At 38.6% G+C, this 16,543-nt stretch overlaps 1 protein-coding gene across 1 annotated transcript in view; it reads left to right on the forward strand.

The window, feature by feature from the left end:
* The window catches only part of ARHGAP20 (Rho GTPase activating protein 20), a 148,769-nt gene extending 136,296 nt beyond the window's left edge, over window positions 1-12,473 (forward strand). The window contains exons 12-15 of the mRNA XM_027082366.1: window positions 3,285-3,394; window positions 5,798-5,987; window positions 7,164-7,278; window positions 8,370-12,473. Of these exons, the coding sequence (XP_026938167.1) occupies window positions 3,285-3,394; window positions 5,798-5,987; window positions 7,164-7,278; window positions 8,370-10,222 (2,268 nt within the window). The 3' untranslated portion in view covers window positions 10,223-12,473. The remainder of the gene's footprint in view (window positions 1-3,284; window positions 3,395-5,797; window positions 5,988-7,163; window positions 7,279-8,369) is intronic.
* The last annotated feature ends 4,070 nt before the right edge of the window (window positions 12,474-16,543 follow it).

Genomic DNA, 16,543 nt, shown 5'->3' on the forward strand with positions numbered 1-16,543 from the left:
ACATTTGAGTTAGACTTCTAAAATGTTTTCCTCCTCACATTCTTGAAAATGCCTCACATTTTTGGAAAACCTAGAGTCAAAACCAGCTTTTAGCGGAGGTTTTGGCCTCAGCAATAGCTTCTGCAGACCAGCATCAGGCTCCCATCTCCCAGCAGGGTTGGAATGCACCAGAGCTAGGGGTGGAGACAGTGCCCCAGCCTGCATCCCAGGGCCTGGAGCATAAAAACCAAATTAAGGAAAACATGGTGAAGAAGACTCTTCCATATCCCTACTGCTGGTCAGTTGCTTACAGAATCATACTTCATGACTTAATGAACAATCAGATGTCTCTTGGTAAAAGAGCCATGTCTGCTCTTAAACAATCCCTGACATGGACTTTCACAATAAAGTATCACTCAAAAGAACTGGAGAATTGGAGCTAGGGTCATCTAATTTATTTTACACAGGATTTGTGATTACCCTTCAATCCTGGAGTACAATAAAAGTATGTATGGTGTGCTTAGCCACATACATGCAGATATATGCATGATGAATTTTTTTTTCATATAATTAGGCTTTCTCCCATCTCTTAATTTAAGAAGTTAAAGCCTATGTTTTAGAAAATTTTCCTTACTATGCTATTCATCACAGCACTATGCTTCTTAAAACTTTGTACTAAATTGTTGAGGCTATTACAAAGAAGTATGGTTCTAGAAGAGTTAAACTGTATTTCAGATTGAAGAAATTGTACTTATAGAGGAATAAACAAAAGACAGAAAGTAATCCAAATGATTGAAAAGTCTGGTTAGATGGGTTCCAACTAACTAAAGTTTCATAATCATATAACTGTGTTTTACTCTCATTTCTTCCAAGTGGTTGCAGGAAAGGGAAACTTTTTGCCGAAAGTTTTTGAGCTTTTGTTTTGTTTTGTTTCTTGTTTTTAAGACTATTTGGAAGTGATACTTAAGTTTTCCTTTAAATGTTTTGCTTATACTGGTTTTGTTTAAATATAAGCTTAACCTTCAAACTATAATTGGAAGAAAATTGCTTGAGATACTGTAATTTTGATCCATCAGACCTTTGAGGAAAAGTTTATTTTTAATCCTAGGAATCTCGTCTCAAATTAATATGGGCATTCTGCTGATGGCTTGGGTTCTGGTTTTGGAGGGGAGGAGGCTTTCCGTTGAGTGCTAAGAGTTGGTGATTGTAATTCAGAACCAGCTCTCACATCCTTTCTCAGACCGATGGTGGTTGTTATTTCGCAACTTGTTATTCCAGCTGTGGAGAGTTCATTGAGATGTTACAAGTTATTATCTTTCAAGTGTAAGTTTTAAGATTTAATGATGTTTTTCTTCAAAACAGATCATAAGTATTTTTTCCACTTAGATTTAAAAAGAGAGGCATTGTCACTGCCCCAATTTGAAATAACAGATTTTGGCTCTTCTGACTCTGACTTTTAAAGTAGGTGCAGCAACTAAAATTAGTCTGAAATTGTGAAAATTCGGTAGCTTTACCCAAAAGAAAGAGGTAACTTTTGTGATGACACATCTGAATCACAAGTATCCAGGTACATTTCTGCTGAAAAATATAATAGAACAGAGAGAGACTTTGTATCAGTCATCTTCCTACTTGTTAACTACTCTAAAACAAATGTATAATAATAGGTAACATGACTACAAAGAGGTTTATAAAAATTATTTTAGAATCTCAGTTATAGTTAGTTGACCTTCCCTTGTCCTTCACTAATATTTGACCATATGACAAATAGCAACACTTCAGTAATGACCTCGACTATGTCTGGGACTGTGCTTGGCATTAAGGTGTATGATGTAGAAGGTGAGGGTCTGATCCTGCCCTGAAGGAGATAATAAGCTGGTGGGGGACATGTTCACCTAATTAGCTAACTGCAACACTTAGGTATCACAGCTTCCATCTTAGTAATAAAAACATGACATATAAGCAACAAGTTGTGCATTGCCGTTTTAAAGCACATAGATGAAGTTGCTGATTCGATTTTCCAGCAAGGATTAAAATTATTCAATTGCAGACTTTCACCTATCTCCATGTTGTAGGCAGGAACTTGCAAGAGGATAGTCAACCATGGGTACAGTGCTTAGATATGAAATTGAGTTTTGTCTGCCTGAAGTTTACTAAGGTGGAGATCAGACTTTGCAAGCTTGGCTTGTTAGAACCATGCCAAAAGCAGCAGAGAGAGTTGGCCTAGATCAGAAAGGAACATAGGACGAGGACCAAAATTAGTTCATTTTTAAGCTTTTTATTAACATATGTCAAACAACAAACTCCATTGATTATATTCTACTTGTGTCATAGTCTGGTTTCACCACACCTAGCCCTGCCAGTGGCCTCAAAATAAAAGGCTCTCAAAGGCCAGACAGGATAATGTACCAGGGACATTTTTTTTTTTTTTTTCTTTTGCGGTACACGGGCCTCTCACTGTTGTGGCCTCTCCTGTTGCGGAGCACAGGCTCCAGACGCGCAGGCTCAGCGGCCATGGCTCACGGGCCCAGCCGCCCCGTGGCATATGGGATCCTCCCAGACCCGGGCACGAACCCGTGTCCCCTGCATTGGCAGGCGGACTCCCAACCACAGTGCCACCAGGGAAGGGAAGCCCCCAGGGACATATTATTTAATGTGCATTAGGCATGGGGTGCTGTCCTAGGCTCCCAGAGCCCAGTCATAGCCTGGAGTGCTTTCTCCCCATGATACATGAGAGCCCTTCTATGGGGAATATAAGGAGAAATTCTAAGTACCTCTGGATGGAATTATTCACCAATGCCACTGGAATATAAAGTTCTAAAATAACAGGGACTTGGTTTTATTTACTACTCTATCCCTAGCACCTTAAACAATGCCTGGAATATATGAATAAATATGTATAGAATGATTGGATGACTGATTACCACATTATGAATCTCACAAATATCTTCCTGCATTTCTTTTAACTAGTGAAATAAAAAGGATTTAGGATGGTTTGCCAGACCCTGCCGTGTTATACTAATTTGCTAAAATGTACACACACAGGAGGTTTCATCCCAAACGGGTTGTCCATTATCTTTACCACTATAGTCCAGAATCCAATTTCCCTCTGGTTTTTGTTAGAAAAATATCAAAGCATGCATTTCTATGTGTGCACATCATTGAAGGGCTAGCACAGAGCTCTGTGTATTCCAAAGAAGGGACACCTTAACTGTACTTTCCAATAACGTGTCTTCTTTGTAATATCTCTCATATATAATTAGCATGAGAATAACAATTTAAAATATTTATTTTTCCCTCTATATAAGGATTTTCTACGAAATATTCCAGGAAGTACTTTTTCGTCAGATCTCTATGATCATTGGGTCTGTGTAATGGATCAAGGAAATGATGAAGAGAAAATAAATGCAGTTCAAAGGTAATTATTCTAATTTGGTCATTTCTCAAAAATACTTTTTAAAAAACTTATATTTTATAAGTTTGTCTATTAATGTAATATGACTATCAAAGTCAAATCCATGAGGACCAGTTTAAAAATAGATTTATGCTAGCTACTGTCATTGTTATTGTTTTTTTCCCCTAACCTTATTAACGTGGAATACTCTACCATTGTACACCTTCTGTATATCTGAATCTGATAGGAGCTGAAACCCATTAGACCAATAGCTAACACAGTAGACCCAATCTACAATTTATGATCTTAGTTTTGGTAAATATTTAACTAACCAGACAATTCCTTATATACTTCACTTAGCAACTGAATTCACATAGAGAAAATTCCTTCCCCTCAGGGAACTAAGTCTAGTCGAATAGATAGAATAGACGAAACAAAGAATAACAGTGTAGTATAATCAGTGAAAGAGATATATGGAGAAGGGTATGTGGGAATACTACAGAGAGAAAAGTGTATTGTCTGTACTCATGCAAAGAATGCATTGTCTGTACTCATGCAAAGGTAAGTTGCTGGCAGGACTCACCATCCTGATTCCTGAATATTTCCTGCATTATAAGAAAAGCAATACTTCCAGCTCTCTGAAAACCCAAGAATCCCAATATCATTTATTTGCCTATGCTTGTTTAGTACAGGTTTTTCTTGAGCAGCTTTCAAATACAAATTATTATCTACACACTGCTATTGTTAGACACCTTTTATCAGTAGAAGAAAATAGTATAACTGTTGTAGACACCAGAATCAAAGCCATGTAACAAAATTCTATCTCTGCATCCATTAAGGTTTGGTGGAAACCATTCAGAGGTAGTGAACATCAGATTTTGTATTTTGTTGCTCATTGTCTAAAACTTTATATTCTACAAACTGTTAAATGGGTGATTTTTTTTTAAAGAGGGTAGACTTATGGCTTTCATACAAATACAGAATTAACACATGTGAAAGATTTTATTTAAAACATTAATTAATGAGAGAACTAGTAAGATATTACTGCCAGTTCAAAGGAGATTTCAAACTATCAATACCACAACTTACATAGTTAACTCAGAAATGCTGAAATGAATTTACAAGTAGATGCAAAACTGACTTTTACTACTGGGGCACGGGGGTGTATGTACAAATAAACCATTTATCTCTCCACCAGACAGAATTTTCCAGTCTATGGACAAGTGTTAAGTGCACTGCTGTCAGTAATCTACAGTTTTCAGAGTTGTAAAATAACTCAAAGGTTTAGGGCCCCCATAGAATCAGATACCCTAGAGCAGGGGTCCCCAACCCCTGGGCCATGGACCAGTACCAGTCTGCGGCCTGTGAGGAACCAGGCCGCACAGCAGGAGGTAAGTGCGCGGCGGGTAAGCGAGCGAAGCTTCTTCTGCTTCTCCGCATAGCACCCCATCGCTCACATTATCGCCTGAACCATCCCCCCAACCCCACTGTCCATGAAAAAATTGTTGTCCATGAAACCGGTCCCCGGTGCCAAAAAGGTTGGGGACCACTGCCCTAGAGTATGGTAGACAGTGCCTCACTTTCCATTGAATACATTCAGTAATCTTTTGGTCCATTTAAGTATCTTTCATAATTTGTCCCTACAAAACTGTACTCATTGTCAGTCCATAGTGCTGAAAAAACACCCCTCTGCTGTTTATGCAACAGGAGTCAGATTACCCAGTGTAACCCCAGGTTACAGATTCTTGCTGGAAAAAAGCAACAAGCATGACTATCAACATATGTTTTCTGTATGGTAGTAAAAATCATTTTTAGTGAATGTTCATTTAAAATTCCTTATCAATTACAAAATAGGAACAGTAGGAAAAATACTGTCGTAAGCTTGACTTATGTGTGAAAGTAACACCAGTGAGATAAAGAGATGTGGGACAAAACTGATCTCGGAAGCTGTGGGAGCAGAGCATAAGCTCTCAGAACGGACCCGGGAGTCTTCGTAGCTGAAGTTTGGGTTTTTACCAAGAGACAGAATCCTTGTGTTGCCACTTGGAAGTAAAGGAGCATATTAAGTACAACTGTTTAATTTCATCAGAAAGTTTTTTGGGGTATTGGTTGAGAATATTCTGGAATGTTACAGGATTTGCATAAGACACATTGTACCAGTTTCAGGTAAATATTTCAGGCAGCAATTTTTTATGAACCATTTTTCTGCATTCTTTCACATTTTCATTGGATTGTGAAGGCAGTGTACAAAATAAATAAATAAATCTCCAGTGCTCACTTTCTCTCTTATGTACAGGCAGTCCTCACTTTGCATGTACCATGTTAACACACTTTCCTGTACATCTCAACTGTGAAAAGCAAGGGCTGCCTGGCTATACAAGTTTTCTATGAAATGTTTGCTTAAAGAGTGCATTTTTCTGTCTTTAGGCTATTAGACCAGCTTCCAAGAGCCAATGTTATTCTCCTAAGGTATCTTTTTGGGGTATTATACAACATTGAGCAACATTCCTCATCCAATCAGATGACTGCATTTAATTTAGCAGTGTGCATCGCTCCAAGCATTCTTTGGCCTCCTACTTCCTCCAGTCCAGAACTAGAAAACGAATTTACAAAAAAGGTAATGAAGTTTTTCATTTTTATGCTGTGAGGGACCAAGTCCCCATTTTGAACCTAACATTCAGGGTATTAATTCTGAAAGATATTTTCTTAAATAACTTCAGTACATACCCTTATAAATTTGAGTTCATTGAGTGTTTTATCCTATCCTGGTAGACTGTAGAAAGGTGATTTCTTGAGCAAAAAAGTGATAGCAGTTGGATTACTTCCCTTTTCCCTTTCAGGAGGAAAACCAACTATGACTGACTGACTTAAACCATAGAGTGATAAGAAAGCAGTTGATATGATTTTAAAAAGAAATAAGGACTTTGGAATTTGACAGGTCAGGGTTGGATTCTCAGCCCTACCACTTGCCAGATGTACAATCTTGGGCAAAATTAGTTACATTGATCCACAGTTTCCTCATCTAAAACATGGAGGTGTTGATAATATCAACATAGTTCATACAGTAGTTACTTGAAATCACACTGGTGTAGGACCTGGTGGTTAGTACAGGGGTGGGGGTATCGGTTTCCCTTGCTCCCAACATTCTGCCTGCTCCTTTGCCTCAGCTGTTGGGGCAAGAAAACTATGTAAAGGTTCCGGTATATCCCATGGAGGCACAAAGCTCCCTAGTAAAATCTTACCTCTTCCCCCAAGCACCTCCAGTTAGGGAGCCTAAGGGAAGAGACTAGTCAGGCAAAATGCAAGTTTTCTCTCCAGCTGTCTCTCTCCTTCACAATAAATCCACAGAGGATACCTACCCACTTCCCACGCTTATGACACCTGCCTTTTACATAAGAAATGCATTTTATAAATGTTCATCTAATGATGCTTCATGAATTTTAATGAGAAGGTTTATTTCTTCACCCCAAATGCCCTATAGAGAATACTTAAAATTACTCTAATTTTAAAGACAGAACTATTGGCATAAAAATGTTAGCATTAAGCCAAGGCCACACATAATAACAAATGATAACTTTAGTCCACTGATTAAAGTTAATTTCTATGCTCAAACTACTCTTGAAAGTATTATAGTTTGTTAGAGGAAACTGTATTGTATACTTTTAAAGCAGACATGAATTTTTCTCAGGATTCTTTTGCATTTTTTGTTAGAATCAGGATTCATATATGAAATGTGATTTATAGACATGCTATATGAGAAGTAGCAGTTCATTTTTGTCCCTTTTTTGTACAGGTTTCTCTTCTTATACAATTTCTGATTGAAAATTGCTGTCGGATATTTGGAGAAGAAATCACTTCCCTCTTGGGAGAGGTTTCAGTGAGATGTGATACTAGAGAGAATGCCTCAGGTATTGTGAATAATTGGATTGTTTTTTGTGGGAAACAGACACACATCTGTGAAGATCAGCTGGGACAGTGGTTATCCTGGAGCCCACAGCAGCTCAGGTGAAGGGGCCTCTCACCTGGGTTAGTGGGCCTAGGACTTCTGCTCCTTCCTTAGAAGGCCTGCTAATAGGTCAGAGTATGTTAACACTGTGGTAGGGTTAAGAAATGTATAAGACAAGGTTCCAAACTCCAAGAAGTTGTTAGTGGCAGCATTATATGGTATGATGTTTTTAACCTTTCTTTAAATAAAACTTTACAAGGAACCCCAATATGAATAACACAGCTGCTGTGGTTGAAACTGGAGTAGAAGGCCCAGAGGCAGTAGAGGCAGCCCTGGTTTTTTTGCTCCTCACCTTCCTCCTAGAGGTCCCTGAGACTTCTCAGAATTCTAGTGCACTGCAAAAACACTTTAAAAACAACTAGCATCATGGGGCAAGCCAGGGTGTGTTAGGGGTAAAGACATTCAACGTTCCAGATTATGAATTCCTGTACCACCAATTATTAGTTATGTTACCTTTGGCCAATTATTCTATGCCACTGAAAATCATTATCTTCGTTTATAAATATGGATAAACCATAATATCTAAATGTGATGGTTGTATTAAAGATTAAATAAAGGATAGTAGAAAATCTTTGTGAAATAGAGATTGTTAGGGTTAGTAAATGGTATCTCTGAGACTAGAGTTAATTATGTATATTCACCAGCTAATCCATTTAAAAGATAAGAGTCTTATTCAGAACCTGGGTATATCTTATTCAGAACCTGGGTATATCTGGCATTAAATTCCTTTATATTTTTAACTGTTTCTTGGTATCTCCTCATTGCTTTGAGGAAATCTTACTTAAGGAAAGCCCATTTCTTCAGGAACTGAGGTAAATCTATTATACCCCAACAGTTTATTTTTAATTCTGCACTTACTACTGGGAAGACTGTGAAAGATCCTTTCTTTCTTTAGAGTAGGAATTTGAACAATCTGCGTGAAAACAGAATTAAGCTAAACATCATCACAGTTGGGTAAGTAAAAACAATAATCATGATTCGCTTTTTCAACAGATATCTCTTGCTTCCAACTGAATGACTCCTCCTATGACAGCTTGGAGAATGAGCTGAATGAGGATGTTGATGCCCCGTGTAGTGACTTGGTAAAGAAACTTGGTCAGGGTAGCAGAAGCATGGACTCCGTGTTAACCCTCAGTGACTATGACCTCGACCAGCCTGAGGTAGAAGGTCTTTTAACCCTGAGCGACTTTGACTTAGACCATTCTAAAGATGAAGACATTCAAATGGAACAGCCTCTTGAATCCAAGCCAGTGAACATTGCAGTGTACACAAAGGAACCCCTGCAGGATCATGCCAGGGGCCCCTCTGGCATGAGCACGCCCAGCCACCTGTCCACAACTGCAGCAGATGCTCCAAAAAGCTTGAGGCGACACCGGCGCTGCTCAGAGCCCAGCTACGACTATCTAGATTCAAAGCTTTCCTATCTCAGGGAGTTTTATCAGAAAAAGCTACGCAAGTCCAGCTGTGATGCAGTTCTCTCAAAAAAAGATGAGAGCCATCTGAATCAGAATCAACCCCTCCAGGAAGAGGGTAAGACATGTTTTAAAAAGAGTTTAGTCGTAGGCACTGATATCAAGAAAAATGCCACTAATAAAAATGTTAAGAAGAAAAGCTTGTCTGATAACGAAGGAAATCATGTAAAACTTTTTCCTAAATCCAAGCCAGTAGCTATTTCCATGGCATCTTATAGTCACATGTCCTCATGTGATCATCCCAGGAACCAGACCTTTGATACAGATACATCTGGATACTCCCCACCACACACAACAGATGCCCTCAAGAGTTCAAGGAGGCACCGGCGATGCTCAGAGCCCAACATTGATGACCAACACTGCAAACTGACCTATCTCAGGGGGATTCATTCAAAGAAACAACATAAAGCCAGCTATGAAGCCAGTCTCTTGCATGGAGAGGAAGATTATCTCAAGCGGCACAAGTCTTTGCAAATGGAGGGGCAAAAGCTTATTAATCAGAGTTTGGTCATGGGGATTGAGGTGGGCAAGACTAGTGCCACAAACCAAAACACTGAGAAGGTTTTACCCCCAAGATTAAACATTTGCTCAAGGACTAGCTATTCCAGCTTGTCCTCCCCAGGCACTTCTCCATCTGGCTCATCAGTGAGCTCCCAAGACAGTGTTTTTTCTCAGATTTCTGAACACTCCGTGTTTACACCCACTGAAACTTCCTCTCCAATAGATTGCACTTTTCAGGCTCAAAGAAAGCAGGAAGAGCTTTCTTCTGACTTTAGCAGTTCCAGCCTCATTTCTGGAATTCCTGGTCCCTCATCAGGGCAGGCCAGCGGCCACCTGGCTTATACAAAAAAGGACAGTGTAGAGTGGCATTCACAAATGCATTCTGTAACTCTTCACCCCAGCACATGGTTGAGAAATGGAGTAGCCAGTTTGAAAAACTGGTCCCTCAAAAAGAAGGCAAGGGCACCCAGACCAGAGGAAAATAAAATAGATTCTCTAAAAGGACACACAGAGCCTCCTCCACAGGCTTCTGGTGTTCCAGAAGCCAACGCACTGCATGAGAGACAGAAAGACATGCCCCAAGGGGTAGCTGAAGGACTTGGAGCTGTGCAAACAGCCCGCTGGTATAGTTCTTACCCCAGCCAGGACTCAGAGAAACACTGTAGCTCTCCAGTCAGCCTAGTGGAAGACAGACTCGGGCTTTGTATGAAGTCACCCGAGGAAGGAGAGATTAGTGGGCAGTGTTCTCCTGGTACTCTGCCTCACGGAAGATCCTCACCCAGCTCTTTGACTGTGGATCATGTGTGCAGCCCAGACTCAGGGCCTACAGTGGTTTGTGACGTTGAGGACAGACATTTGACCAAAGACATTTAACCACAATAAGAATCTGATGTCTACAAGAACAGAAACTGGGCTAATCATGATATAAAGATAATTATTATGACCTCTTTGTGTAAAATACCTGGGATGGGTAGCATAAGGATAATCATTGCTAATACTTAGGACAACAAAAGAATTCTCTTTATTGAGACTATTTGGCAAAAAGTTTAGACAAAACTTTTGTCACCTAAGTGTTTGGGAGGCTTTTCCTTATTAGAGCATGGTTTGATCCTGTCATGCGTTTTAAGAGCTACAAGCAGAGGGCTAGAGAAAGCATCTTCTGTAGAGGAAATATGCCATGTATGATGAAATTAGTAACCTGAGAAAGCCAGGAAGTCAAAAGTGAAGAATAGAAACTGTAGAGAGAGAGGGAAGGGTTCAGAGAAACCATCCACATTCCATGGAATGTGTTTAATAAGTAGGCAAGAAAAATGCCACTAATCAAAGCTACAGAAGGAAAACATGTTCAATAATAAAGGAAATTATTTGAAACTTTTCCCCAAATCTGAACCAGTGGCCATTTCTGTGACATTTTATAGTCAGTCACATGCCCTCACAACATCATTTCAGGTATTAGCCCATTGATGCAACTAGAGAGGAAGAAAACTACAGTGATTCAAAAGCCATGAGTACCATGATATAATAGTTTTTGTTTGTTTGTTTTGTTTCTTTGGTTGTGTTGGTTGTGCTTTTCCATTAGTGTTTCATTGCTCTGCAGAGGTTCCAGGACACAGAACTGTGAGGAGAAAGAAGGAGATGGTTGCTCATTTCAATGTCCTTGCAAGGTGCCTGAGCTAGAAACATTCTCCAGAAATGCATTTTTCCTGTTACAAGGTGACCTTCTGACTGTGTTTGCTGTCTTAGTGTGGAGGAGAAAACTGCCACAGCAGTCCTTTCTCTATTACACGATTGCTATTGCCAACATGTGATCAAAGCATGGCTCCTCTTTGTTGAAATGTTTTTCTGCTCCTTGCCTCTTAGATTAGTCAGCCAGAAAAAATCACTGGTAAATCATCCCTTTTCTGATTGTCACTTGGCAGTTGAGAACAGTTTTGAGGTTGGCAGGTTATAAAGAGTCACAGAATAGAGGAGCCATAAGAGTGGCTGTCAGGCCTCCTTTCAGACAGTCATCGGCTTTGGATTTTCTTACCTCCAGAAGTTTTTACATATTCTTTGTTCCAAATGATTCATGGTTTATACCCCATTGGTTCATTTCATATCCATGGACATTTCTCCTCTCTTGCCTTAAAGTTTATACCAGTACCTCTCCTGGATTATTTCCATGGATTATTTGGCCTTGCCAGCCAGTGTGAAGGGGTAGAATCAGAAGTGAATGTGCATCTTCCTTCATTTTAAATACTTACTTATAAGAAGTTGCTTAGAGCCCATTTGGTTTCTTTAGTTCAGTTTCAGATGGACCTTCCTCCCACAAATTTGCTTAATTCCAAGTTATTTTTCTCAGCCACCCAGAAACTTTCATGTCAAAATGTTCTTTCACTGTTGTCCTAAAGGTTGCATTTTGCAGTTATAGAAAAAAAAATAATGCTTTCTGTAAGATAGAAGAAGTCCTTTCAGTATTAGCTCTAGGTGCTACCTACCTCTAGGGGACATGGCCCTGTTTGTCCTAAGCATTATAATTAACTTTTAGAACTCTCTCCAAAGAGCTCCTTTATGACACTGGCCATCTCAGTCACAGATGTGAAGTAGATTTTACCTTATAACTAACCACTCCTATATTTAGACTCCTAAGTGTCCATAGGCATCTTTTGTGGTATAATATATAAAGGCAACAGGGATTCCCCTCACCCTTAGGGCATACTACTGCAGAACCACAAGATGTGAATGAAGCTCTTATGGCTTGGAGTGTCTTTCTAGAAGAAATTGCTTCTCTACTTAACAAAATAATAGTTCTATCCTTTTTGCTTTCATATTGATGGATAGGAAATCATCCACTCAGTTTGAAGCATGGAAGAAAATAGATGCTGAGGTTCTTCAATAACCATTCCTACTCTCTGTGTTCCCTTAGATACTCCTGTAACATTTAATGTGAATAGTTAATATTGCTGTAAAGTATTATATTGTATGATTTGAAGACAGACTACATGTCATTTTATCATACTCTGTCAATCTATAATATATTAGACCAATGCTTTATCTAAAATGCTTTTGAGTTTGTATAATATATCTTGACAAATTTTACTACCATATGTTATGTAATAAATGTGTATTTTTGTACTTGCAGAAACTGCTGCTAAATTTTAAAGTTGTTTGGTTTTAAAGGCACTGATAATGGATATGTATGAAGTCCATTTTGTCTATTAAATAAAACACCATTCTTCAGAGTTAACAGTCCCACCAGAGCAATATTGCCCTTTGTAGACTCGTTTTAGCTAATGAGCCCAATTTCTGCTTAACATTGGAAATTTCATAAAATGTAATTAATGTTGAATTGGAACTTTGACCTTTTGGTCATAGGCCATGGTCAGTCTCTCTAGAAAAAGAGGTTTTTTTCTTTTATAGTTTTCTAATCTTACTGTTTACCAAACAAGTTATGCTTCATACACAAAGTCTTCATTTTTCTTAGATATTATATTTACACTGCGCTCCTAGAATCAGATACGTATTAAGTCTATATTCTCATATCAGAGAACCATCAACTCAGTTTAATTGACTGTATGAGATTTTCTTGTCTAAATTTGAACCATTCTGACCAGAGTATCCAGTTGACTCGAGACACGTCCAGACATCCCAAGATGTCTGGATCCAAATACTACAAGGCATCAGTACTTATGAAGTCAGGTAAACTTATCAAATATTCTTATTTCCCATGACTGCTGCATCTTTGCCTTCTCAAAGTTCATGGAAGTTCACTCTATATAAGTTTAAGCACCATTTCAAGAAGATTCAAAAAAATATACTACCTTAGTCCAGAAAAAACATGGTTTGCTCTGAGCAAAATATAAAGATGATTTTTGCTTTTAAAGAAGAGGCTTAATCTACTAAAAACATTGGATTCAATAAATTATCTCACTTTGTGTTTTTCTACTTTTCATGGCATGGCATCAAATAGAAAGGATCTAATGTATCCTTGAACCAATGGCATATTTTGTCTTTGAAAATAAGAATATTATGTATCTTAATCCAAATTATGGTAGTAAGTGTTTAACTGATCTTTTCCTACCTGGCCATGTTTTAATGACTTGAGAGGAAGTCTTTGCAAACTGTTTATTTCAATACAAAGAAAAAAATGAATAATAAAGCTGGGTAAAATGTTAACTTCTTTAATATCTAGTCTGGTTACAAGGATATCTCATAAGCTAAGTTTCCTGCTGAAAGGAAGAGTACTCTTGAGTTCTGTGCTTTCTACCCCGAGTATGAGTCTACGCTGTTCCTAAGCCACCTGTGAGTATAAATCCTTCATTTGTATTATTTTTAAAAAGGGGAACTGAGTAAACTTTAGTTCTGTATAATGTCAGATATGTGGTAGAATTGGCAGAAGGCTCTGAGGTGTAATTTGGAAAATTTTGTTTCCAAGTCCCAAAGAAATATGCACAGGGTGGTAATAGATGTATATTGTTTCTTAATTTGTACAATGTGTGTTCTCATTGTGCAATGTCAGAGGGCATGTGCATCTGTAGATAGTTCAGAGTGTTTTTCTAACCTATTTAATTTCTTAAGGCAAAGTAAATATGTTTTCAGGAGTTTGATTTTATATGACAATAGAAGATGCAGGTTTGGGAGACATTAAGATTTAAATGCTAGTTGTTTTCACTCATCTAGGTTTAATTTTTAGATTACAGTAACTTGGAATTAAATTTAGAACTTCTTACAGCCTCTTGATCTGCTATGAGGAGTGAATAAATTAGCTAAAAACCTGTACTTGTGAGGTAGGCCCATTACTCTGGACCAGTAAAATGGTTGCTGTAAAGAAATACTCTGTCTCTACCAGGTCATAGGGACTGATGGTTACTGCCTAAAATTTTCAGAAGAAAAAAGACATTTTACATCTTTGCCCCAAGAATGAGATGACTGAGAAGCAGAGAATCATCAAAATACATGAACACAGAGAAGCTTACTGCTTGACGCTTACAGCAAATGAACAGAGGGGGAGGAAAGCTGTAGATGAGCTAATTCACTGAGTCACAAAGAGTTCAAGGAAAATTAAGAAAAGGGAAAGAGTATGGCTAGGGAGAGATAGAGATATTACAAGTGATATGTACGCTAGTCAGGCAGTTTAATTTTTATTGCCAGGTACTATTCTAGACCCCAGGATAAAGGTAAAAAAAAGATAGATTGTTCCTGTCCTCAGGGACCTTAAAGAACTAAGGGAAAATTTAGGCTGTGTAGAAGGGGAGCAGTAACATTGGGCACTCACTGTTGCCTGCATGCACTGGCAACCAGAGCATTATTAGTTTTATTTCATTTAGTGCTCACAATAGCCCTATGTTCTAGGTACATTCAGCTAGAAGCTCATTCTGACCACAGGCTCTTTTTTTTCACCTTCATCTTAAAATAGGGATGATGATAATACCTCTTCCATAATAAAGCAGATACAAGTTGTGTATGAGGACCAATACAAACTTTGCTAAGTTACTGTGTCTCAGCTAGATATCTCTAAGAGAATCATTCAGTATCAGAAATAATTCAGAAACCTATGATAAATGTAAAAATAGTTGGGCTGAAAGGTGGTCCAAACAAAATTGTATAGACTTGTGTCTCCCTGCTCCTTCTCTCTAAGTATATCTATATATCCTGGAAACAATGCAAAGGACAACCAAAGGAGAACCCTAAAAGACGGGGGAATTGGTTCAGAACCCTAGGACTGGAAAAAACCACAGTAACAGAGCATCTTACATCCCCTCAGCCAACAGAAGAAGGAGAGCCAGGCCCGGCCTTTTCCAACCTAGCAAACGAAGGCAGCAGAGATATGTGCATTCCTTTCCCAGATCAGAGGGAGTCCTTCTGACACCATTGGGTAAGCCAGGCACCACCAGCAAAAGGGAGAGTTAAGCCACACTAAGTGGCCAGGCCTGAGACTTCCCTCCCCCACTGGGAGATACTGGAACGGCCAGGCAATAACAGAAAGGATTCAGTCACAACAAGCAGTTCAGCCTGGGAAGCATCTTTGCCCCAGCAGGCATAAGACTCCCCCCGACCCAACCACCCAAAGACACTAGGATGGCCAGAAGCCATGGAAGGGAGGGATTCTATACCACAAAAAGCACTCAGCCTGGGGTGTCTCAGGGCAAAGAACAAATAGGCTTCTCTGGCTGAGAACAGATCAAAGTAGCACCACAAAGGTTCTGAAAAACTATCAATGGACGTACAATGCCTGGTAGGCCAGGGCCTATGTGCTAAAGCTAAACAAGGTGACTGCCTACTAAAATAAAAGATTTAAATAGGGCCCAGAGTCTCCTAGCATAACAGACAAAATGTCCGGGATACAATTTGAAATCACCTGTCATACCAAGAACCAGGAAAATCACAACTTCAATGAGAAAAGACAACTGACACCAATATCAAGATGATTTAAAAGCAGCCATCTTAAAAATGTGTCAATGGGCAAATAAATACAAATTATCTTGAAACAAATGAAAAAAAAAAGAAAGAAAATCCTACCAAAGAAATAGAAGTTGTACAAAAGGGCCAAATGAAAATTGTAGAACTGAAAAATACAATAACATATTTTTAAAACTCAGTAACAGAGTGGAGATGACAGAGGATAGAATCAGTGGACTTGAGGACAGAAAGAATTTACACACTCTGAACAACAGAGAAAATAGACTAAAATAAATAAATAAGAATGAACAGAGCCTCAGAGACCTGTGGAACAGTAACAAAAGATCCAACATTTGTATCATCAGAGTTTCAGAAGGAGAGAGGATAGGGCTGAAACAGTATTCAGAGAAATGATATCTAAAAGCTTCCCAAATTTGATAAAATATACAAACCTACACATTCAAGAAGCTGAGCGAAACCCAAACTGGATAAATGCAAAGAAAGACACATCACAATTAAATGTTTGAAGACTAATGATGAAAAAAGTGTTGAAAGCAGTAAAAAACACCTTACCTATAGGGGAACACCAAATCAAATTATCATCTGAAACTATGGAGGCCAGGAGAAAGTGGCACATTTTGCAAGTGCTGAAAGAAAAGAACTGTCAACCCAGAATCCCATATACAGTGAAACTGTCCTTTGTAAATGAAGGAGAAATAAAGACCTTCTCAGATGAAGGAAAACTTTAAAGAATTTGTCACTAACAGACAGACTCTTAAAGACTGGCCAAAGGAATTTCTTTAAACAGAAAGTAAA

Source organism: Aethalodelphis obliquidens, unplaced genomic scaffold (genome assembly GCF_003676395.1).
Source record: "Aethalodelphis obliquidens isolate GAN/ISIS:26980383/991018 unplaced genomic scaffold, ASM367639v1 scaffold46, whole genome shotgun sequence".
Taxonomy (NCBI): Eukaryota; Metazoa; Chordata; class Mammalia; order Artiodactyla; family Delphinidae; genus Aethalodelphis; species Aethalodelphis obliquidens.